Below are 26,447 nucleotides of genomic sequence, written 5' to 3' on the forward strand. Positions count from 1 at the left end.
CAAACATGGTATAAGTCATATTACCCCTTATACATGAATAACCTTTTTTCTTACCAAACGACCTCTTAGTGGTTAGTGATGTATATATACACATGTACAATACATTCCACAATGAGATTCGATATTTCCTCAGCTTTCTTTCTTCCTTCTTCCTCCTCTGTTTATCTCTGGCTAATACTTCATTCTTTATTTTTATTTTTCTTTTTACAAGTTTATCTCCATTATATGCTTACGGCAAATAAAATAGAATAACACATATTAAAGTGTGAAAATATAAATGTTTTTTTTTTAATGTTTGCATTGATATTTCAACCTTTCTGAAGCTACAAATAAAAAATAGACAGAGAAGGAGATTGGCGTCGCCCGGACTCGAACCGGAGACCTTCAGTGTGTTAGACTGACGTGATAACCAACTACACTACGACACCGTTTCCTGCTGTTTATTTCTTAAAATAGTACTTTAGCGTAAGCATCCTTACCCTAGTCCACAGCTTAAGTGGAGATCGTTTCTCCCCAATCCTTAGCTCTAAAACCCTTTCCCCCAACTTCAAAACCCTTTAGCTCAGCTCAGTACTCGCTCGTCCAAATCTCAATTTTCATACAATTTGGTGTAGGGTTCATCAAAATGTCAAATCTCGATGTATCCCTCGACGATTTAATCAAAAGGAACAAAAGTTCCAGCAGTCGGAACCCTAGACCAAGAACATCCGGATCTGGATCCGGATCCGGAGGCCCCGGTCCAAGGCGTCGCTTCCCTAACCGTGCCGCCAACCGTTCCGCTCCATATTCCTCCGGACCGGTCTGAATTAATCTCCGTTACTGCCTCTTACATTACATCCATTTGTAATTTTGTTTCTTGTGAATTTAGGTTAAAATAGTCGAAATGATTTCCACAGGTTCACGCACCGGAGAGTACATGGGACCACGACATGTTTGCAGAGCATGCCCCGGCGTATCCAGCTGCCCGTGGAGCCGGTGGGATATCGGGGATTGAGACCGGTATCAAGCTCCTCATTTCAAACTTGGATTATGGGGTTTCAAATGAAGATATCAAGGTTATATTTCATGCTTTACTCTTTCTAGGGCCTCTTAGTTTAAGTAAGAGTACTTCATTAGTTGTGCTGTTGCTGTATACTAGCATCAGGAAGTTTAAACATCAAATAGCCCAGTGATAGTTGGCTAAACTCTTGTATTGACATTACCTCCCTATAATAAATAAACGGGCTATAACCCCACCCTGTAAATTACTAATCCTTTAAGGTTTCTGCACACCCCTTAAGAAAGACATTTAATAGCCTTACTAAGAACATTTGTGTCAACTACCCTTTATCTCTCGCTAAGTGCCTCAGTTAATTAGTGGTCCACCCCACTAACTGGAGCAGTTAAGTATAATTTGGAAGAAAGTAAAAGTTACTTCTTGTTTCTAAATGTCCAATATTTGAAACAACTTCGGTTTGCCAAAATGACTAATATTTGGAATTGGAGGGAGTACATCATTACTTCGGAATTAGTTGCCAAAATGATGTTAAATATGGTGATTCAATGACAAGAGTTAGCAACAACCAAATGCGGTGCACTTGCACCAAGTTATCTAGTTAGCTTTCATTCATGGCAATATCAGTGACCTTAAGTAAAAAGCTATATAATTCACAAAAGGAGAAGCAAAGTAAAAGAAAAATACTATAAAATGTAAAAAAGGATATATTCTTCTAATAGGTTATTGTCATCATCATTATTGGGCATGCCACGGATTCCAACTTGTTTGGGATTGAGTTGTAGTAATAGTATTAGTAGTAGTAGTTATTGTTGTTGTGTTATAGTATAGAAGAAAGATTTATGAAAACAAATAATTTTTAATAGGTTATAGCATTATAGATATATACATCTAGTTATTGTTAAATTGATGGAAGATATTAAAAATGATCAAATGAGTACCCTTTTGTCTTATATTTCTGTCGAGTAATAGTTTAGTGTTTGGTTGAGTTTCGTTGGTGACCCTATAAACATGTAAATTGTTATGGAATTAAAGTCCATGTTAAATTTGGACAAGTTCCTAGATTCGAGAAATACATGATCCAAATTTAATTTAATTATCTAAGTCCATCATGGCTCTAAATTTAAGTCTAATTTTATTTGGGCCAAATCATTTTGTTGGACTGCAAAAGATTAGCCCATTTTACTAGCCTAAAGTCCAAGTGACTAGTCTTAAAGCCCAGGTTCATGCCATGGGTCAAGTGTTGTGGCAATCCAAGCCAAATAAATGAGCCAATGAAGAAATTATGACACGTGTCAAGTGACGTGGCAATCCCAGCCAAATAAATAAGCTAATGAAATCAAGCCATGTGTCAAGAAAGGGTGGCATACCAAGTCAAACCAACAACCAATAGAGTTGTGTTAAGTGTCTAGATGGCATTGGTCAGTTCAAACAGACCAATCAAATCGCGGAGCCAAACCACTCCCTACAACTATAAATAGAGGTCTTCATAAAGCTAGAAGACACCGGAATTAAGAATAAGAAGCGAGCTGAGAGCTCGTAGATCAAAGGCCGCAGATTCTCTACAAGCTACAAGTTAAGTGCTCAAGCTACGAGCTCAAGTTCGAGATCAGGAGCGAAAGCAAATAAAATACCAAGGCATTTAAGATCAAGTTACTTGCTCGTGGGAGAGAATTACTTGTTCGCGAAGGCCATCATAGCACATGTGAAGAGTAAATCAAATCTAAATTCGAGTTCAAGACAGAGATTTAAGACCAAGCTTTACTTGCCTTTGAATCAAAGTCAAAGTCAAGTTCATCAAGATAGTTTACATTCTTGAAGAATCAGAGCAATACTATAGAGATTGTAACATTCTCATTTTCGTGGTTTGCAGGTCCTGTTCTTTGAACAAGTAGAATTACTTTATTAGCTTTTCTGTCGCAGGCCTCTTGATTCTTCTTTTGTCTCATATGACTTTTCTCTTTTGAATTATAATACGTAGAAGAACTCTTCAATTTGTTGCCTTCAAACTTGCTTTGAGCTTTTGTTCCTTATTTCACATTCTTTACGTCACTTTCAAAAAGAAGTACCATGTCACCTTTTTTTCTTTGTACTATTCACTTCTTTCTTTGCAAGAAATATCACAGGTGAAAGCATTCTTGGCCTTTGTTTCCTTTATCACAAACTTGCTTTAAGGTTCTTGTTTTCCTTCTTCTTTCTTTTTGTCACTTTCAAGAGCAAATACAATGTTACTTTTTTGTACTATTCACTTCTTTCTTTACAAGAAATATTCACACGTGAAAGCATTCTTGGGCTTTATTTCCCTTATCACAAACTTGCTTTTATATTCTTTTTTTTTCTTCTTTTTTTATGTCACTTTCAAGAGCAAGTACAATGTCACTTTTTTGTACTCTTTACCTCTTAGAAGACATTCATAGGTAAAAAGTTTCCTTGAATTTTGTTGTTTTTGCCACAAACTTTATTTTTAAGTTTTTTTTTCTCCTTATGTCACTTAAAAAGAAGTACAATATGGCTTTTCCACTTTGTAATGTGATAACAACTAGTTCGGGAATCCAAATTAGAGTAAGAATTTGAGAAGTAAATGCGGATGCAATAACAACAAGGAATTGAACAACTAGAATTAAAGAGATGAAAATAAAGAATATGGGAAAAATTCAAGAAAAGAATTCCAAGAACTTCCAAGAACGCAAGTTCTATAGCCTTGACAAGATCAAAGTAAAAACGTCTTGATTTATGGAAGAAATCAAACGCCTTTACTTAAAAAGCAAATCAAAACAATAGATTCGGATCTTGACCGCTTTACGAGTAACTTGAGACAACAATTAATAACTAGTATTAATCGCCTTCTAGAATACCATAAAGGAATCAACGATATCATAAAAGAGAAGTAATCTTACTAACTTGAACTATGAACTAGTAAAGGTTGAAAGATAAATCTCAAAGCACAAGTAACAAAAGTTCAAAGGAACTCTCAAAGTATGATATACTTAATCAATAATATAGTGTCTTATGAATGAGAAGAACTCCCTATTTATAGGAGTACTAAGGCATAAAAGTCCTCAAAATTAGGTAGGGTGGTTGCTAAGGCATACAAAGTCATTACAATTAGGTAGGGTGGTTGTTAAAGAGTAAGAAAAGTCATTAAAACTAGGTGGGGGCGGCCAAGACACTTTGTGGCAGATTTGGGCCTTAAAACAACTAGTTTGGGCCATTGGTTTGGACTTCAATTGGGCTCCTTTTGTAACACCTCCTTTTGGACCTCTTTTAAGCTCATTTTGAGCCTATTTGGTGGACTTCAAGGGCTGATTTGGGTGACCCAATCTTCCTTTTCTTGGACTTCAATTTGAGCCACCAAATAATTGTAAAACTTAGACAATTCTTCTCCTTTGGGCTTGAGTTCTTCCTCTATAGTTAGAAGCTTCTTTATTTGCCATTGAAGTCCAGCAACCTTAGTGTGCAATTCTTTAGCTTGAGATCTTGTAAATGGCCTTCTTGGAGCTTCCAAAACTCTATCCTTATCAGTGATGCTATCATTGATAACAACTAGGTCGGGAATCCAAATTAGAGTAAGAATTTGAGAAGTAAATGCGGAAGCAATAACAACAGGAATTGAACAACTCGAATTAAAAAGATGAAAATAAAGGATATGGGAAAAATTCAAGGAAAGAATTCCAAGAACTTCCAAGAACGCAAGTTCTATAGTCTTGACAAGATCAAAGTAACAACGTCTTAATTTATGGAAGAAATCAAACGCCTTTACTTAAAAAGCAAATCAAAACAATAGATTCGGATCTTGACCGCTTTATGAGTAACTTGAGACAACAATTAATAACTAATATTAATCGCCTTCTAAGAATACCATAAAGAAATCAAAGATATCATAAAAGAGAAGTAATCTTACTAACTTGAACTATGAACTAGTAAAGGTTGAGAGATAAATGCTGCCTTCTCTCTCTTTCTCTCGGCCATCTCTCCTTTTTTCCAATTCTTCGCCTCCTTTCTTTTCTTTTTCCTTTGAGAGCTCCTTTGAACTTGGAAGCAACTATTCTCCTTTGAACTTTGAACTTGGAAGCTCCAAGAAGGCCATTTACAAGATCTCAAGCTAAAGAATTGCAGACTAAGGTTGCTGGACTTCAATGACAAATAAAGAAGATTCTAACTATAGAGGAAGAGCTCAAGCCCAACGGAGAAGAATTGTCTAAGTTTTACAATTATTTGGTGGCTCAAATTGAAGTCCAAGAGAAGGAAGATTGGGTCACCCAAATCAGTCCTTGAAATCCACCAAATGGGCTCAAAATGAGCTTAAAAGAGGTCCAAAGAGAGCCCAATTGAAGTCCAAACCAATGGCCCAAACTAATTGTTTTAAGACCCAAATCTGCCCCAAAGGATCTTGGCCGCCCCCACCTAATTTTAATGACTTTTCTTACTCTTAAGCAACCACCCTACCTAATTGTAATGACTTTGTATGCCCTAGCAACCACCCTACCTAATTTTTAGGACTTTTATGCCTTAGTACTCCTATAAATAGGGAGTTCTTCTCATTCATAAGACACTACATTATTGATTAAGTATATCATACTTTGAGAGTTCCTTTGAACTTTTGTTACTTGTGCTTTGAGATTTATCTTTCAACCTTTACTAGTTCATAGTTCAAGGTAGTAAGCTTACTTCTCTTTTATGATATCTTTGATTCCTTTGTGGTATTCTTAGAAGGCGATTAATACTTCTCTGCAATTCTTAGTATGACTTTTCCACTTTGTAATGTCATGTGATTGAAAAGTTCTTGTCCTTTGTTGGCTTTATTTATTGTAAACTCTCATTTTTTCAAATGAGAAGGCATCAGAGAACAAGCTTTTGAACTCGAACACTGAGGAAATAGCAAACTTGAGAGCTTTTTGAACAAACTGACCTCCTCTTAGATTTGGAATTCCGGGATTTTGTGGGGTTGTTTGGAGAAATCAATAAGGGATTTGAGTTTAAGGGGGTGTGGAGGTTATGGGGTGTGAATTTGGGTGGGTTTGGAGATCGGCCGCCACCGTGAAACGATTTCCGGTGGGCGGCGGCTAGGGTTTACAGGTTAGAGACCGGGGGGGAGGATGAAGGGCTTTCTAGGGTATTGGGGGGGGGGTCTCTCCGACATATATAAGGGAAGGGGGAATTGTGTTCCCAACCGTTAGATCAGTGGTGATCAACGGCTGGGATTGATGAATGCGAAATGACACCGTTTGGTTAAGTGGGGAGGGATGGACTGGGTGTGGAATTTGGGTTGGGTTGATTTGGGGGAAAACTTGGGCCCGGAACGATTTGGCCTAAACGAATCCAAACAGGCCTTCTCTTCTCCTTATTTATTTGACTTAAATTTAATACTAATTAATATTAATACTAATTACCAATCACTAATAAATTTAATAGACCCTAAATTAAATCCTAAACAAGACCTATTAATGAAATTGACTTAATTAGGTAATTCTAATACTAAAATAATTAATTGATTTTAGAACTAATGAAAGAAAAATACTAGAACTAATGAAAGAATAATAGGCCTTGGGGTTTGCTCCCTTTCAAGGTCTCAAGTTCGAAACCCACTGGGTGCAAACAATTTCTGAGGGCCATCGGACTGGGTAAAACCTGAATTAACCGTGGTGCACTTGCGGAAAACTCCTTGCCGAGGGCCTGTGCACCCCCGGGATTAGTCGGGGCTCGAAAGACTTGAACACCCGGTGCAAAATCAAAAAGAAAAATACTAAAACTAAAACTAAAAAAAATGGAACAAAGTATATTTTTTGATTTTTGTTTTGTTTACGCGATTAATTAACAATTAAACTAAAGTGCAACTACCAAACTAAGAATGCAATGCATGAAACTCGAATATATAATTTTTTGGGTATTTTCTATGCTTTTAATGTATGCAAAAATGCACCTAAAATGCCTATAATTAAACAAATATTCCTAAAAATTCTATAAAAATTAAAATAAACTACAAAATCTATTTTGTGATTTTGTAGGAGTATTTTGGGTTGGGCAAAAATCATGTGCTCACAGCTGCCCCTCTTTGCTCGGAAACACGAAGAGTTTTCGGGCAAAGATAAAGTGAGCGAATACGAGCGATTTTTGCTCGTTTGGATACTCCGTGGGAAGCATTTTTGAAAAGTTTGACCGAACCTTGCTTCCGAGGCTGCCTACATATCCTTGGCTATAAAGGAATCATGTCAGTGTAGTTCTGGAAGTTTTTGGTAGCTGGGACTACCGGGAAACTGTGATTTCACGGCTGCTGCCGCTGCTACTGCTTGCTGAACTCCTTATTACACCGAAACCAAAATGAAAAAAAGCTAGGCAAATCTATGATCTATGAGTTACAAGATTCCTATCTATATGTCTTCAAACTTGATCTTGAAACTCCTGCAGTTTTGCCGTGCATCTCGAACTGTTTTCAAACTTGATCTTGAAACTCCTGCAGTTCTGCCGTGCATCTCGAACTATTGACTCGCACTCTCGAGGTGAGCTTCTGTTATTCCTAACTTGAATTGACCTAATTCTTCAGGCGGGTTCCTGCTGTTGTCTGAGGCTTAACTCTGATATGTATTCCCTCGTTCTCCAGGTGGGCGCCTGCAACTTAAACTTGAAATGAATTCCCTTCTCGAGGTGGGCGCCTGATGCTGACTTAAGATTCGAAATAAATTCCCTTGTTTTCCAGGTGGACGCCTGCAACTTAAACTTGAAATGAATTCCCTTGTTCTCTAACTGGGCGCCTGATGCTAACTTAAAATTCGAAATGAATTCCCTTGTTTTCCAAGTGGGCGCCTGCAACTTGAACTTGAAACGAATTCCTTTGTTCTCCGGGTGGGCGCCTGATGCTGACTTAAGATTCGAAATAAATTCCACTGTTTTCCAGGTGGGCATCTGCAACTTGAACTTGAAATGAATTCCCTTGTTTTCTAGGTGGGTGCCTGATGCTGACTTAAAATTCGAAACAAATTCTCTTGTTTTCCAGGTGGGCGCCTGCAACTTGAAACGAATTCCGTTGTTCTCCAGGTGGGCGCCTGCGACCTAAATTCGAAATGAATTCTCTTGTTCTCCAGGTGGGCACCTGATGCTAACTTAAGATTCGAAATAAATTCCCTTGTTCTTCCGGTGGGCGCTTGATGCTTAAACTTGAAATGAATTCTCTTGTTTTCCAGGCGGGTGCCTGATGCTAAGACTTGAAATGAATTCCCCTGTTCTCCAGGTGGGCGCCTACAACTTAAACTTGAAATGAATTCCCTTGTTTTCCAGGTGGGCGCCTGATGCTAAGAATTGAAATGAATTCCCTTGTTCTCCAGGTGGGCGCTTGCAACTTAAACTTGAAATGAATTCCCTTGTTTCCCAGGTGGGCGCCTGATGCTAAGACTTGAAATGAATTTCCTTGTTCTCCAGGTGGGGTCTGCAACTTAAACTTGAAATGAATTCCCTTGTTTTCTAGGTAGGCGCCTAATGCTAAAACTTGAAATGAATTCCCCTGGGCGCCTGATGCTTAAACTTGAAATGAATTCCCTTGTTTTCCAGGTGGGCGCCTGATGCTAAGACTTGAAATGAATTCCCTTGTTCTCCAGGTGGGCGTTTGCAACTTAAACTTGAAATGAATTTTCTTGTTCTCCGGGTGGGCGCCTGATGCTGACCTTAAAATTTGAAATCAATTCCCTTGTTCTCCAGGTGGGCGACTGATGCTGTGACTTAAAATTTGAAATAAATTTCCTTGTTTTCCAGGTGGGCGCCTGCAACTTAAACTTAAAATGAATTCCCTTCTCCCGGTGGGCGCCTGATATTGTGACAAAACAAATAAAACAAAAGAAACTTTTTCTCATCGATCAGACGTAACTGCTCCAAACGGGTTTTGACCCACTCGTCATCGTCAATTTCAGCTTCAGCAACAATCCGAAGGGATGAAATTTCGACTTCCGCGGGTGTAACTGCTTCAGTACCATATACCAGCAAATAAGGAGTTGCACCTACTGAAGTGCGAACAGTAATGCGGTAACCCAGCAAAGTAAAAGGCAACTTTTCATGCCATTGCCTAGAACCTTGCACCATATTTCGAAGTATCTTCTTTATGTTCTTGTTAGCTGCCTCAACAACTCTATTTGCCTTGGGGCGATACGGAGTGGAATTTCGATGCATAATCTTGAACTGTTGGCATACTTCTTTCATCAAATGGCTGTTAAGATTAGCACCATTGTCCGAGATGATTACCTTGGGGATTCCGAACTGGCAAATGAGGTTTGCATGGTTCTGCCACTGCCTTCTTGGTGACAGATTTGAAAGTCATAGCTTCAACCCACTTAGTGAAATAATCGATGGCCACCAGAATAAATCTGTGCCCGTTCGATGTTGTTGGCTCAATTGGTCCAATGACATCCATGCCCCAAGCGACAAAGGGCCAAGGTGCGGACATTGTATGCAACTCAGATGGCGGAGAATGAATTAGATCACCGTGTACCTGTCATTGATGACATTTGCGTACAAAGCTGATGCAATCTTGTTCCATGGTGAGCCAATAATACCCTGCTCGAAGAATTTTCTTTGCCAAAACATATCCGCTCGTATGCGGCCCGCAAATTCCGGAATGAACTTCGGGCATGATGATCGAAGCTTGTTTAGCATCTATGCACCTCAGCAATCCAAGATCTGGAGTTCTCTTAGACAAGACTCCCCCGCTCAAGAAAAATCCATTAGCCAAGCGTCGAATCGTTCTCTTTTGATCACACGTGGTCTGTACCGGATAGACCCCCATTTTGATGTATTCCCGAATATCATGGAACCAAAGTTCACCATCAAGTTCCTCCTCAACCACATTACAATAGGCATGCTGATCACGAACTTGAATATGCAGAGGGTCAACATAAGCCTTATCCGGATGATGTAACATTGACGCTAGGGTAGCCAAGGCGTCGACAACCTCATTATGGATCCTAGGGATATGCCTGAACTCTACTAATCTGAATCGTTGACAAAGATCATGCAAACATTGTCGATACAGTATGAGCTTTAAATCCCGTGTCTCCCATTCTCCCTGAATCTGGTGCACCAACAGATCCGAATCTCCCAAAACCAAGACTTCCTGGATTCCCATGTCTACAGCTAACCTCAATCCCAGAATGCATGCCTCGTACTCAGCCATGTTGTTGGTACAATAGAAACGAAGCTGGGCTGTAACAGGGTAGTGGTGCCCTGTTCCAGAAATGAGCACAGCCCCTATTCCGACACCTTTCATGTTAGCAGCTCCATCGAAGAAAAGTTTCCAGCCTGGCTTTTCATCCTGCTCCACTTTGTCAATATGCATCACCTCTTCATCAGGAAAATAAGTCTTGAATGGCTCATACTCTTCATCCACCGGGTTCTCGGCCAAATTATCGGCCAATGCTTGGGCTTTCATCGCGGTTCGAGTCACATAGATGATGTCAAACTCTGTGAGCAACATCTGCCACTTTGCGAGTCTTCCTGTGGGCATAGGCTTATGAAAGATATACTTTAAAGGATCCAGGCGAGAAATGAGGTAAGTAGTGTAAGACGACAGATAATGCTTCAACTTTTGTGCCACCCAAGTCAGGGCACAACATGCCCTTTCAAAGGGAGTATACTTAACCTCATAGGATGTGAACTTCTTGCTGAGATAATAGATGGCTTGCTCCTTCTTGCCAGTGATGTCGTGTTGACCTAACGCACAACCGAGTGAATTATCCAGGACTGTCAAATAGAGAATTAAAGGTCTCCCAGGTTCCGGCGGGACCAACACAGGTGGGTTTGATAGGTACCCCTGTTTCATCATCACACTCTATTTCTTGGATTATTATTTCAGAGTTAGATTGGCTTTTAAGACTTGGCCGAAAATTCCTCATGCATGTCATGTCATTGAAACCAGCATAAAAAGAACTGTACAAAGAAAGACAAAAATGACACTATCATGAGTAATGGAAAAAGGGAAATTACATTTCATTGAAAATAAAGGATAGATTGGTTTGTACATCAAAACAAGCAGAAAATAAAAATCTGGGTTACAACCCTGGAATAATCCAGATAACAGAAAGGAAAACAAAGCAAACTATCAAAACTCCTTCCGAGTAGGGAGAGGAGTAGCATTCCAATTGTTAAGCTTCACTTTTGGCCCAATAAGCTTTGCTGGAAACCTCCCCAATTTCCACCATGTTCACCTCACCAAATAGGCTCTGAAACCTTTCAATCAGCTCTTCATCAAAATTGACCACATGCTTTGGAACTACTGACACGGGGCGTTTCACGATCCCTGAATTGACGAAGGACCTGGAGAGGCGTGGGAGCGACCATGCCTTCTTTTTCGACTTTCTAGCTTTTCACGTAAAGACACTAGCTGCACGATACCTTGCAAAGATGCGCTCAGATCCTTGCCAGGCACAAAACCATTCTTCAATATTTCATTTGCTACCATGATGGTCGCAGAAGCTAGCTTTGGACCTGGAATACATTCCCCTTCCGGCACCTTCTCAACTGACACTGTTTCGGAAACTTGGTAAACCAAGGCCCCTTATCATCTTCAGCCTCAATAAACGGGACAGATGTATCATTGTAAGCACACAAGTTCTCGTCACCATGCACCACGATTTCCTGTCTGTCCCACTCAAATTTTACCATCTGGTGCAAAAAAGACGGGACTGCTTTGGCAACATGTATCCAGGGCCTACCCAATCGCAGATTGTAAGAGACGGCCACATCTAGTACCTGGAACTCCATGGTAAATTCAACCGGTCCTATTGTCAGTTCGAGCACAATATCGCCAACAGAATCTTTTCCCCCTCCGTCAAAACCTCAGACACATATAATGTTCTTGTGGATCAAGGCAAATATTTGCTGACCCATTATCAACTAGCACCCCTATGATCACGGAATCCTCGCATTTCACTGTGAGGTAAATAGCCCGGTTGTGTTCCGTACCCTCCAAAGGCAGCTCGTCATCCGAGAAAGTGATCCTGTTTGCCTCGAATATCTTGTTGGCAATCTTCTCCGAATGGTTCACTGTGATCTTATCAGGGACATGAGCCTCGTTCAAAATCTTCATGAGGGCCTGGCGGTGCTCGTCTGAATGTATCAACAATGATAGAAGAGAAACCAGTCACCGAAGGAGGCGGAAGAATTTTTCAGAAAAATGAAGGTGCAGGATTACTCCATAGTGGAACAATTGAGAAAGACTCCCGCTCGGATTTCTCTTCTATCATTGTTGATACATTCAGACGAGCACCGCCGGGCCTTCATGAAGATTTTGAACGAGGCTCATGTCCCTGATAAGATCACAGTGAACCATTCGGAGAAGATTGCCAACAAGATATTCGAGGCAAACAGGATCACTTTCTCAGATGACGAGCTGCCTTTGGAGGTAACTCATTTCTTTCCACTATCTTGGATTCCATGCTTGTAAAGTTCAAGAGAGTAGCAAATCTGAAGCGATTAAAGTTTGTCCGCCTGGAATTTTACTCATGTTTGCAAAATATTACTTTATACAAGATGTTATTACTTGAACAAGGCAAAGATGATTACTTTATACAAGATGTTATTACTTTATTCAAGTAGAAGATTTTTTTCCTGAGGCGAAGACGATTACATTGTCTAAGCCGAAATTTTACTTTATTTGAGGCGAAGACTATTACACCGTCTAAGCCAAAAATCTTTTTTTTGAAGATATGACTTTACTTTATCTGAGGCGAAGATTATTGCTAAAGATTTTACTTTGTTTGAGGTGAAAATCATTACACAGTTTGAGCTAAAAATTTACTTTGTCTGAGGTGAAAACCATTACACCGTTTGAGCTAAAAATTTACTTTGTCTGAGGTGAAGATCATGACACCGTGTGATCCAAAGATCTTATTCTATTTAAAGATTTGACTTTACTTTATCTGAGGCGAAGACCATTACACTGTCTGAGCAAAAAATTTTACTTTGTCTGAAGCGAAGACCGTTACACCGTCTAAGCCGAAGACTTTTTTTTGTTTGAAGATTTGACTTCACTTTATCAGAGGCATAGATCATTACACCATCTAAGCTAAAGATTTTACTTTATCTGAGGCAAAGACCATTATATCATCTGAGCCAAAGATTTTATTTTGTCTGAGGTGAAGAGCATTACACCATCTGATTCAAAAATTTATTATGTCTAGTAGCCTTTTTAGCCAAGCTTCTACCATGCCAAAAGTATTTTTTTCTTCAAAAAAGTTCTTTTTTACTCGGTTTGAGGTGTTGGCCAAGCCCCTTTTTTAGGGGAAAAGTGCTTTTGGCTAGAACTAGAAGCAGTTTTGAAGAAGCAGAAAAAAATAGCTTCTCTCCAGAGGCATAAGCAGAAGCAATTTTGACTTTTCTTCTTACCAATAACTACCCTTTGCAAAATATTATATATACCAAAATAACCTTAGTTTAAACTATTAAGTAATAAAATGACTTTTGGGATGAACTTTCATATTTATTGAATGATTTTTTGATATATTTAAATTATCTTGAAAGAATAAAGTACTTTTCAATTTTATTTTTATATTTTACTTAATTACAATAAAAAACTTAATTATTACTCCCTCCTTTCTAGTTTACGTTCAAAAATAATGACCCCTTTCTAAATTTGGAAAGAATTTAGCTTAAACTTACAATTCTACCCTTAATGAGAAACTTTTATAGCCACACAAATAATCTAAGCCCCTTTTTGACTTGTTTAGGACCACAAATTCCAAAGTCTTCATTTTTTTCTTAAACTCTGTGCCCAGTCAAACAGATTCACATAAATTGAAACGGTGGGAGTATCTTTAATAATAAATATTTGTAATTATTATCTACTTTGTAATATTATCTATTAAGCAAATCTCTTCATTATTTGTAATTTGACACTTAAAAGCACTTTTTGAAAAGCTTGGCCAAACATAAATTATTGTTCAAAAGTGCTTTTCAAATTGATTAGCCAAACACAAACTACTTTTCTCCAAAAGTACTTTTTCGAAAAGCACTTTTGAAAAAAACACTTCTCAAAATAAGCTGATTTTTCCAGCTTGGCCAAACAGGCTATTTGGTGAAGACCATTACACCGTTAAGTCTTCAAGTTGAAGTCTTCAAACCTGCTAACTAGATTTGAGACCTTCGAATTTGCAAAGTCTTCAAGTTGAATCAGCTTTAAAGTGCTAGTTTTCAAGCTGAAATCTTCAAATCTACCGGGTCTCCAGGTCGAAGTCTTCAAATCCACCAAGTGCAAGTTGAGACTTTTAAATCACCAAGTCTGTAAGTTGAAGTCTTCGAGTTTGCCACACTTTCAAGTCAAAAGTCTTCAAATCCGTCAAGTTGAAATAAGCAAGTTAAACTCTTCCAAGCCACCAAATGTTAAAGTAAAAGCCAAGCAGATATTGCCAATATAGTCTTTAATTCTTCAAATTGATGCGACCTTTAATTCTTTAGTTGGGAACTTCAACATAGTTTTCTGATGGAAGCCTCCGATGTAGTCTGCAACATCTTCAAGTAGATGATTATTTTGATATCCCTAGTGGTTTTCTTTGCTAAATGGAGTCTTTCAAGCTGATTCGTGCTTCTACCTATAAAAGAAAAGGTACAAACATATTTATATAAAGGAGATGGTAAAATTACCTCTGGGGATTGAAAATTGAAGAGATACCCTTGGTGGTCAGTCTTTTTTGTAAAGAGAAATCTTTGGCTTAGACGGTGTAATGACCTTCGCATTGGACAGAGCAAAGTCTTCAGCTTAGACGGTGTAATGGTCTTCACATAGGATAAAATAAGGCCTTCAACTTAAACAGTATAATAGTCTTTGCATTGGACAAGTAAAGTATTTGGCTTAGACGGTGTAATTGTCTTCACTTCGACAAAGTAAAGTCTTCAGCAAAAATGATGTAATAGTCTTTCTATTGGACAAGTAAAGTCTTTGGCTGAGACGGTGTAATGGTCTTTGCCTCGACAAAGTAAAGTCTTCAGCTTAGATAGTGTACTGGTCTTAACACCGCACAAAAGCTTAGACGGTGTAATAGTTTTCGCTTCAGACAAAATAAAATCTTTGGCTCGGATGGTGTAATAGTCTTTGCCTCAGATTAAGTAAAATCTTTGACTTAGACGGTGTAATGATCTTTGCGTCAAATAAAGTAAAGTCAAATCTTCAAACAAAATAAAGTTTTCTGCTTAGATAGTGTAATGATCTTTGCTTCAGACAAAGTAAAATTTTTTGCTCAAACGGTGTAATGGTTTTTACTGCAGACAAAGTAAAAGTTTTGGGTCAGGCAATGTAATGATATTCACCTCAGATAAAATAAATCTTTGGTTTAGACGGTATTTGTCTTTGCCTCAGATAAAGTAAAAGTCAAATCTTCAAACAAATTAAGATCTTCAGCTTAGATGGTGTAATGATCTTTTGCTTCAGACAGAATAAAGTTATAGCTTAGATAGTGTAGTTGTTTTCGTCACACAAAGTAAGATCTTTGACTTTGACGGTGTAATGGTCTTTGCCTCTGATGAAGAAAGTCAAATCTTCAAATAAAATAAGATCTTCAGCTTAGACGGTGTAATGATCTTCGCTTCAGACAAAATAAAGTCTTTAGCTTAGACGGTGTAATAGTCTCCGCCTAAAAAAAGTCTTATACTTGAGACGGTGTAAAGTCTTCGCCTTATTCAAAGTAATGACATCGTCTTGTATAAAGTAATATTGTTGCCACCATGAATGAAATTTTGCTATTCTCTTGAACTTTACATGCATAAAAAAAAGAATGTCCAAGATAGTGAAATGAAATGAGTTACCTGTTCAAGTCCAAAATGAAGAACACCAACACTGCTCAACTATACTTTTTTCATTTCGGGGTATCTGCGGAGAATCAAAAGTCAAGTTAAATTAACAACCAAAACCAGTCATCTATATATGACACGAGTATTCGAGATAGTAATAGTAAAAAGAAACAAAGGGGCAAAGTATGGAAGCAAACACAAAATATGATATATGTGCATCATAATAAAGCAATGGTCTCGTTTATATTGAGAAAAGAATGAAGTTGCTATCATTGAAAGAAGGGACCAATTTTCTTTTAAGAGTTGAGAAAAAGTTCATAAGCTCACACACAATGGTATGCAATAAAACAAGCATGATTGTAAGAGAATATGTTTTGCCACGATTTTTTTGAAAAAAAATAAAAATAAATTGCAAAGACATGATATCTCCAAAGAAAAAGAATCTGCATGACCAAAAGGGAGAAAAATAAAAGGATTTTTCCCCTATCAGTACAAAAGTTTAGTTCTTTCATTTGAAAAAATGAAAGTTTACAATAAATAAATCCAGGAAAGGACAAAGGATTTTCAATTACATGATATTACAAAGTGGAAAAGTCATGCTATGAAGGAAGAGCCATATTGTGTTTTTATACAAGTGACATAAGAAAAAAAATTGAAAATAAAGTTTGTGGCAAAAATAATAAAATTCAAGAAAAGTTTACGTATGAATGTCTCATAAGAAATGAAGAGTACAAAAAAGTGACATTGTACTTGCTCTTGAAAGTGACATAAAGAAAGAAGAACCTTGAAGCAAGTTTGTGATAAAGGAAACAAAGCTTAAGAATGCTTTCACGTGTGAATATTTCTTGCAAAGAAAGAAAAGAATAGTACAAAAAAGTGACATTGTACTTGCTATTGAAAAAGAACCTTAAAACAAGTTTATGGTAAAGGTAACAACACCCAAGAATTCTTCTACGTGCCATCTCTGAAAGTGAAAGCAAAATTCATTAAAAAAGGCATGAAGAATGAGGTGTAAAGCTTATAATAGGCGAAATGGCTTCCTGGCCACTTAAACTTGCATCAGTTTGTAAAGCCGATATATAAATTCTTGAGTTTCCCATTTGAACACCTTTACTTGAAAAAATGGCTACTAATAATCACTTTTGATGGTGCGTGTTGTTCAATTGCTGCTGACATGGATTTAATTTAATATTTTATATAGCCACGTCATCCATTCATTCACATTTGTTAACACCTGTATATTCAAGGTCCCAATTTGTGGGCCCTTTACTTTTCATCTCTTTTCCAACATCATCCTCTTCATCATCGAGCTCACTCTTTTCATCTTCTTCTTCGTCTTCATTCTCCTCAAACTCAACTGCTACACCAACATCATAATCAAGAGCTTCATCACCATTATCGCGACCATCTAATTGGTAGTTAGTGATGAGTCGCCCAATCGACACCGACTTATCAAACACCTGGTCTGAAATAAGCTTTAACAGCTTTTCAATTTCTAATTTCTAATTTCTAATTTCTAACAGCTTTTCAATTTCTAATGAAGCTTATTGGTCAGAAGAAGGGAACGCCTATGAGGCCTAACTCCGATTTGAACATATACGTGTTTGCCTTGTTTAACGAGAACGTCAAGCCTGGTCCTAGCTCAGACAGGAATTATGGCCTCTTCAAACCTGACCGATCTCAGGCCTACCCGTTAGGTTTTCCGTCCGTCGACGCCGTCAGTACTAATAGCAGCAACTCAGGTGGTCATTCTGGATTTGGTAGGGAAGACTGTTGTCATTTCCTAATTAATTTCCAAAAGGGGATCCCGATGCTCTTTGGTTTAGGATGGATCCGGACTGAAATAATCTTGAAGATCTAATTACGGACTGGAAGTTAAAATACCTTCAAAATGGCCTCTTCCTCCTCCTAATCATCACCAGCCTCATTATTCTTTGTGATGACTCCATGAGGTGCGTCCAACCACCTTGACACATGCTTCGTCAGACAGCATGAGGGGAAAATAGAAAAGAAGGAGAAAGGTTTCTTTTTTCTTTTCTTTTTCTTTTTTAATAAAAGTAATTACTCTCCCACGCGCCTTTGTAGCGTGATATGCACACAATTTAGCCATGTCAGCTGCGCCGCTTCCACATAGGCATAGTCAACGGTCAAATGTGTTTATTAGTTTTTGTTGCATCAAGTTGGAGTGTTCAAATGAAAAAAGTGCAAGTTCATGTATCGGCTTTACAAACTGATGCAAGTTTAAGTGGCTAGGAAGCCATTTCGCCTTTATAATATAATTAATTTCTTTTGCTCAAAGAAGAGAATCTATACCCACAAAGATGGAAAGCATGAATCACTGCAGCACTTGAAAGAAAAAGATGAAAAACAACAACAAGAAGCCCAGTGAAATCCCACAAATGGGATCTGGGGAGAGTAAAGTGTACGCAGACGTTACTCCTACATAATGAAGGTAGAGAAGTTGTTTCCGAAAGACCAAAAAAAAAAAAAATAGAAAGTTTGAGGTATACTATGAATTATTGATGTATTTGCCTCTTATATAGATACTCAAGCTCTCCTGGTGTAATAGGAGTCTAGGATAGCTATTATCTGCTCTACAAAATAGGATTCTTTGATATCTCTAAAAAAAATAGGAGATGACAAAATAATTATTTTCTATACTAGGAAAGGATTGACTTAAGTCGTGAAATCTCCAATTAGGAGTAACTCCTGGAAGTAAGAGTATTATTTACTTTGAACTCAAGAAGCTAACACAAGTCTCATAGTTGAAAAAGAGTCCAAATACATGAAAAAATAATAATACCGGAGAATCCGACAAAAAGATTGCCGGAGATAAAGAAAGAGAAGAAAAGATGATAAGGCCCAAAGGAGTGTGGTTATCCTTTATTTACTAGTGACGTATCCAAAAAGAAGTGATATCATCATATCACTTTCTTATGTGAATTATATTTATCCATGTGTTGGACCATTAATTCTTTAAAAAAAGAAAGAATTATATGGACCCAAATTAGTTATTCTCTAAAAGAGCCCAAGCAAAAGCTCCACGTTCTGATGGATGGGGATCAAATTTATTAAATATAATAAACGGTCCTCCCTAGGCCCAAAAGATCCAAGAGAACAATTGTCTCATGTGTCAATTGCTTCAAATACATATGTTATCTTCGTTTGTACTTCAAGTCTAGTCTTCATTTTCGACGAGTCTTAAAGTAGGGGGATATTTGTAAACATGTAAATTTTTTATGGAATTAAAGTCCATATTAAATTTGGACAAGTTCTTAAATTCGAGAAATACCAAGTCCAAATTAAATTTAATTATCTAAGTCCATCATGGATATAAATTAAAGTCTAATTTTATTTGGGCCAATTTGGGCTGCAAAAGATGAGCCCATTTTACTAGCCCAAAGTTTAAATGACTAGTCTTAAAGCCCAGGCTTATGCCATGTGTCTAGTGATGTGGCAATACAAGCCAAATAAATGAGTCAATGAAATCATGATATGTGTCAAGTGATATGGCAATCCAAGCCAAATAAATGAGCCAATGAAATTACACCATGTGTCAAGAAAGGGTGGCATACCCAGTCAAATCAACAACCAATAGAGTTGTGCCAAGTGTCTAGATGGTATTGGTCAGTTCAAATGGACGAATCAAATCGTAGTGCCACACCACTCCAAACAATTATAAATAGAGGCCTTCATAAAGCTAGAAAAGACCATAAGTGAGAACAACAAGCAAGCGGAGAGCTCGTGGATCAAAAGCTCTACAAGTTCAAGATCAAGAACGAAGGCAAATCAAATACCAAGGTGTTCAAGATCAAATTACTTGTTTGTGATCAAATCCAAATTCAAGTTCAAGAAGAAGATTCAAGACCAAGCTTTACAAGCCCTTGGATCAAAATCAAAATCAAGCTCATCAAGATAGTTTATATTCTTGTAGAATCAAAGGAATACTATAGAGATTGTAATGCTCATCATTTATTGAAATCAAATACTACATTTGTTATGCAATTTTCTAGTCTTGAATTTTTTTTTTCTCGACACGAAGATTTGTTGTTACAGACCCTATTCTTGACCTTTATAGTTTGGAGTAATTGTTTTTTAATTCATGAGATTGTCAAATGAAATTCTCGGGCTATAACTCCCCTTCCCAGAGGAAAGACCTAAAAGAATGAAAGCTTTGAAATCTAATGCCTTGTTGTGTGTTCTCAGGAGCTTTTCTCAGAAGCTGGTGATATAAAGCGTTACTCAATTCATTATGACAAAAGTGGAAGATCAAAGGTATCTGGATATCTACTTTTTTGGGGGTTAATTTGGCATAAATTAAGGTGCTTTCAGGAGTCTCCAAAAACCCCATAGTAACAAAAAATTCTTTCTTCTAGGGAACTGCGGAAGTAATCTTTTCACGTCGAAGGGATGCAGAGGCAGCTATCAAGAAATATAACAATGTTCAGCTAGATGGAAAGCCCATGAAAATTGAGTTTGCGGGACCAAACATTGGTGCTCCTGCTCTTCCTCCAATTAGAAATCGTCTGTACAGAAATCCAAATCCTGCTCCAAGAAGGTATTTTTTTCTGTTGTATATGGATCCTTATACACTTTTCATCCAATATTTATATGAGATTTCTGAGATTACATTCACACACCTTGGACTCAAGTTGTTGAGCTTAGCCCAGCTTGGAACCAGTACAGCCAACTGCCAACATTTTGCTATAGCAAATATTTTAATTTACTACTCCCTCTGTCCCATTTTATGTGACACACTTTTCTTTTTAGTCTGTCCAGAAAGAATAACACCTATCTATATTTGAAAACATTTTAACTTTAAACTGTCAATGTACCCTTAAGCGACATGATTTTATACCCACAAAAATGTCTATGGCATATTTTAACCCCAACTTTAAAAAGCCTTTCTTAAACTCCGTGGTCAGTCAAACACGTTCACATAAGTAGGACATAAGTGGGACGGAGGGAGTACTTAGTATGCAAAGCGGAAGAGAGTCCGGAAAAACAAAAATGAATTGCTGTAGTTAAATGAGGGATGCAAATCTATTGGTATTGATGATTATAACTCCTTGTACGGTTACCTATAGAATAAGAAGAAAATGATCATTTGCATGAATTGACTCCTTAGGTTGCTGTGTAATGCCGGGTGCTATTTTCCTGTTTGCAATGAGATTTTCATTTTTAACTGAGGAAGAAAAAGATTACTTGAAGTTTGCACAATTTCTTGGCAGTGGTCCCAGAAAACCCTAGCAATATAATATTGTAGACAATTAATGTTAGAATAGTCACTCTTTTCAGGATCCCTCAATGTTCTAATCTTGAAAATCTGACTTTGTTTGTGCTACATGTTGATTGGCGTGGCATCATGGTGACATCTCATAAATTATATAAAAAAATCGAATCCTTCTTAATTTACACAAGGAAATTCTGAAATATGCTTTTATCCTCTATACCTCTTTTTTGTTTTTATATATGTGATGTATTATCTGATAAATATTTATGCACAATAAATGCATGCATGGTGGTTGTATTTATTAGACATTACTTTCAACTGTCTATAGCGTATTCTTTTTGATGTAATTACAGTTTCTTCTTTCCTCCCTCATCTTAGAAGCTTCTTGAAACTTCTTACAAATTTGAAAGTCTAAGATGATTTAATACCTTTTCAGACAAAAGTTGTTTCCTGAGATACAGGGACTGTATGGTCAAACAACGAGAAACAATTTAGACAGAGAAATATTTAGAAAAGTGTTGGCAAATTTCCATGCTTGCTATAGGTGGTAAAAGAGCAGTCAAGCCTTATGCATCGTATGCGTTAAGAACATAGACCGTGGGCCTAACTTGACCCCGAAAATAGTTTATGAGTTGAGGATTGCCCAAGACTATATGAGAAGACAACAAACTCATTCCCTCAATCAAGATGCTTGTGGCTCAAAGAAGGAGATAGGAACACAAGATACTTCCAAATAATTGCAAACTCACACAGGAGGAACAACAATATTGACAAGCTCAAAGTGGATAATGAAATAACAGATGATAAGGAAGTGATCAAAGAAGAGATTTTGAACTATTACCAGAACCGGTACACTGAGAGTGAAACCTGGAGGCCCAGTGCTAATTTTGATGATGTAGCCAGATTATCGAGTGAAGACAGGGAGATGTTAGAAAAAGCTTTTGAGGAAGAAGAAGTACATGCCGTTGTCCAGTCATGCGCTCCAGATAAAGCACCTGGTCCAGATAGATTTACTATGGCCTTTTTTCAAAAGACATGGGACTTTATCAAGCCAGAAGTGATGGGGGCGCTCAACCACTTTCACCAGCAGTGTTACATGGTGAGATCATGTAATGCATCTTTCATCGCTCTGATCCCCAAAAAGAAAGGAGCAATTGAACTCAGAGACTATAGGCCAATTAGTCTCATTGGAAGTGTTTACAAGATTACAACAAAGATACTAGCAGAAAGGCTGAAGAAGGTAATTGGGAAGCTAGTCTCCAACCATCAGAATGCCTTCATTAAACACAGACAAATAACTGATGCAGCTCTCATTGCCAATGAGGTACTAGACTGGAGGATTAAAAGCGGTGAACCTGGGGTTATGTGCAAACTAGATATCGAGAAGGCCTTTGATCAATTTAATTGGTTCTTACCTTATCTCTATTTTAAGGAAGATGGGATTTGGGGAAAAGTGGATCAAGTGGATCAGATTTAGTATTTCAACAGTGAAATACTCAATTATTGTTAACAGAGGACCTGTGGGTTTTTTCTCTCCGCAAAAAGGGATAAGGCAGGGAGATCCACTCTCACCTTTCCTTTTCATCCTAGCCATGGAGGGACTGAGCAAAATGTTGGAGAAGGCCAGACAAATGCAATGGATTCAGGGTTTCAGAGTTGGTTTAAATGTTGAGAACACTGTCAAAGTATCACATCTACTGTATGCCGATGATACTTTGATCTTCTGTGAGGCAGAAAGATCTCAAATTCTATACTTGAATCTGACTCTTCTGCTATTTGAGGCTTTATCAGGGCTACATGTCAACAAGTTGAAAAGCATCATCTATCCGGTAAACAATGTGCCAAACTTAGAGGAGTTGTCTAGTATCATGGGCTGTACTATTGGAGCACTTCCTACGACCTACCTAGGTCTCCCATTTGGGGCTAAATTCAAGAGTTGCGAGGTATGGAATGGAGTCATTGAGAAATTTGAGAAGAGATTAGTATCATGGCAGATGCAATACCTATCAATGGGTGGTAGGTTAACTCTCATGAATAGTGTGCTCGATAGTATCCCTACATATCACATGTCTTTGTTCCCTATTCCCAAAAAGGTGCTAACTCAACTAGACAAGATCAGGATGAATTTCTTATGGGAGGGGAACAACAGCTCTCATAAGTTCCACTTGATAAATTGGAACAAGGTCATGCAACCAAAATTCAAAGGAGGTCTGGGTATCAGAGACTTAACCATCCACAACAAAAGCTTGCTAATGAAATGGCTATGGAGATATGGCACAAGTGATTCAAGCCTCTGGAAGGAGGTAATCAACGCCAAGCATGGGAAGAGAGATAATTGGAGCACTAAAATTGCAATTGCACCTTATGGGGTTGGGCCATGGAAGTACATCAGCAAACTTGGACAGGACTTTGTCCAGAATGTTCACTACAAAGCAGGGAATGGAGCACATATCAAATTTTGGAAAGACAAATGGACGAGCAACACCCCACTCATGTTTGAATACCCCACCATTTACCAGATTGCCCTTGATAAGGATTCCTCCATTGACCAGAACAGGGCAATATTTGGGATGTGCACCTCAGAAGATCTATACAAGATTGGGAAATGGACAGCTTGATGGACATGTTAGCCAGAGTGGAGGTCTTCACCATCGATGAGAATCTACCTGACACTATGAAGTGGGGGAACAAGGGCATCTTTACGGTGAAAGAATGCTATAAGCACATCTGTACTCAGAACCAGGTATTTGACGCAGACCCTTGGCCATGGAGACTTATATGGAAGACCAAACTACCCACCAAGGTTATTTGTTTCAGCTGGATTGCTCTATATGAAGCCTGCTTAACACAGGATAATCTCAATAGAAGAGGCTTCCAACTGGTCAACAGATGCTACATGTGTAAGGAAAGCTCAGAGAATGTCAGTCACCTGCTCTTGCATTACCCAGTTGCCACTGATGTGTGGAACATGTTTTTTTGTCTTTTCGGCTTGAACTGGGTCATGCCATCGCATATTAGAGAGGCATACACAAGCTGGAGTCTTTGGGAAGTTGATAAGGCCATCAAGGAGATCTGGTTAATGATTCCGGCAGTTATTTGTTGGAGTTTGTGGAATGAAAGAAACCAAAGATGCTTTGATGGACTCTCAACTCCAAATCACACTCTTAAAGCTAATTGTTTACTTATCCTTTTTAGCTGGGTGAAGTTAACCCCTGTAATTAGCATTGATCACCTTTTGGACTTTGTTAGCTCCTTAGTTATAGTTTAGCACATCTTAAAGGGGCTTACAAACTCTTATTTTTCTGTATTTTTGTCTTCTGATTTTGTAACTATTGCATCTACTTGATGCCTTTCTAATGAAATACCTTACTTCATAAAAAAAAAACTCATTCCCTCAATCAGTGTGGGACACATAACACTTTCCCCTATCAAAGTGCCCAGGACGGGACATTTGGACCAGCCCTTTTGGAGCTTGAACAACATAACATAGGGATCCAACATTGGATGGAGCAAGAATTCAGATTGGTTTGGCTCTGATTATGTTAAGAAAATAGATCTCAGCTTAACTCAACCCCAAGAGCTAGCTCATGAGGTGAGAACTGCCCTAGATCGTATAAGGACTTAAGCAGACAATGACTCTCTCTTTTATCATTATGGGATAGTATGCAAAGATATTATCCAATGTAGCTACCAAATACCTGGGCTTAGAGTTCGTAAAATTCTTGGAAGTGCTTAGGTTAGAGTTATTGTATATAGGATAGTTGTAGTCTAATTATAGTTGTAAATATGTTGGTATTTCAGTATTCTGCTTCTGATATTTGTGTCACTGTGGATGACATTGTGTTAAGAAAGTCCCATCTATTTCTACAATCTTCCTTGCCTTCACGTTGTGGAGTTGGTTGTTGCAGGTTTTGACCGGAAGTTTTCATTGCTTCTGCTTCTCTAATGAAATGTTTCGTACTAAAAATGTAATTTGTGTTTTCGAAAGAAAGAGGGAAGGATAAAGTCTTGTTGCACTCTTACTGTTTTTATGTAATTTGCTGTATTTGGTTTGGTCAAAAGTGAAATGCAAAGAATTCTTTGTTTAGCATTATGCAAAGAAAGTTTGATGTGGCAGAAGCTGGCTCTTTTGTCACGTAGTCATTATCTTAGAATGTTGGTATTTTCATGTCAAGCGGCACTGATGGATATGCCCATCTTTGAAGCTTCTTTTAGCTTGATATAATATTATTTTTGATCTTCTTTATTCAGTTTTACTTGTTTTCTTATGTGGACATTGTATTCTATCTTAACCAGCATTTTGTAACTATATCTTGAAATAATTTGACAGTCAACAAAGAGGTGGTGGATTTAGACGTCCTCCTCGAGGTGGTAGAGGGAGCATGAGAAAGGAGGGTGGAAGGGGCAGAGGTCGTGGTGAGAACATTTCTGCAGAAGATCTTGATGCCGACTTGGAAAAGTATCATTCAGAAGCAATGGAGACGAACTGACATTCTGACATGCTTGACGAGATACTTCCCTTGTAACATGTTCACCATCCACAGGATCGAAGGTTATTCTATTCATGAATTGGTACAAACAATTCTTGAAGAAGTGTGATGATAAAAGATTCTGGGGAAAAGACTGAAAGGCGTAGAGCCTACATACTACTGGACGATCTTATAACTTCTATGTTAAGAGTGTGTTTGGTAGTATTGCCACATTTTCTTCAGCTTTAAGCATTTGATGATATAGAAATCTTGCCTTGTACACGCTCTGTATTTTCCTGCCATTGCTTTGCCTTCTGTTTGTTTTTATGTAAACAAGAAATTGTTGAGAAATTCCTTGCTTTCAGAAACAGACGCTGGAAATGCTGTGAAATTATGGTTGGTGTGAAAATATGCGTCCACACTTGCTGTAAGGGCATGTTTGGCATGAAAGAAAATAGTTTTTCGGAAATTGTTTTCCGCAAGTCGGATTTCTGTTATACCAAGTACACCCTAAATCCATGAGGAACATCTTACCTTAGCAGTAAGACTCATCATCTCACGTTCTATCATATCAATAGAAATCTTTGGACTGTGGGGAATCAGTTTACCAGTAAGATCCTCCAAAATTCTCCTACTGGGGCATTCTCATAATTAGAAAGGTCAACGGAAACATTCTTCAAGACGCGAATAGATAGATTGTCCTGGAATTTCTACATAGAAATCAGTTAATGTGCCACCTGTGTCTATAAAACACGCATTACCACTTGATATGTATTCACAAAGACCTATCATAGATTATAAGGAGATATGTTTCTCTTTGTATTGGTTCAGTTCTATTTGGATATTTGATTAGTCTAGTAAATTATGAAATTCTTGTAATGTGGCATATTGGTTAATGTAATGAACTCAATTTGAATTAAGGAATCAAAATACAATAATGGAAATAGAATGTTTTTTGTACAATTTTCTGTTCTATTGATAAAGGAAATCT

The 26,447-nt window shown here is 37.9% G+C and overlaps 1 protein-coding gene and 1 non-coding gene across 2 annotated transcripts; one reads left to right on the plus strand and one right to left on the minus strand.

The window, feature by feature from the left end:
• Positions 1–354: 354 nt before the first annotated feature.
• On the minus strand, positions 355–428 carry TRNAV-AAC (transfer RNA valine (anticodon AAC)). The gene has a single exon. It is a non-coding gene; the product is annotated as a tRNA-Val (tRNA).
• A 49-nt stretch (positions 429–477) lies between these two features.
• On the plus strand, positions 478–25,865 carry LOC104216779 (THO complex subunit 4A-like). The gene is made up of 5 exons (XM_070165563.1): positions 478–799; positions 897–1,055; positions 19,961–20,029; positions 20,131–20,312; positions 25,318–25,865. The coding sequence occupies exons 1-5, from the start codon at positions 626–628 to the stop codon at positions 25,475–25,477; spliced, it is 744 nt and encodes a 247-aa protein (XP_070021664.1). The 5' UTR covers positions 478–625; the 3' UTR covers positions 25,478–25,865.
• Positions 25,866–26,447: the final 582 nt, after the last annotated feature.

Source organism: Nicotiana sylvestris, chromosome 12 (genome assembly GCF_000393655.2).
Source record: "Nicotiana sylvestris chromosome 12, ASM39365v2, whole genome shotgun sequence".
Lineage (NCBI taxonomy): Eukaryota > Viridiplantae > Streptophyta > Magnoliopsida > Solanales > Solanaceae > Nicotiana > Nicotiana sylvestris.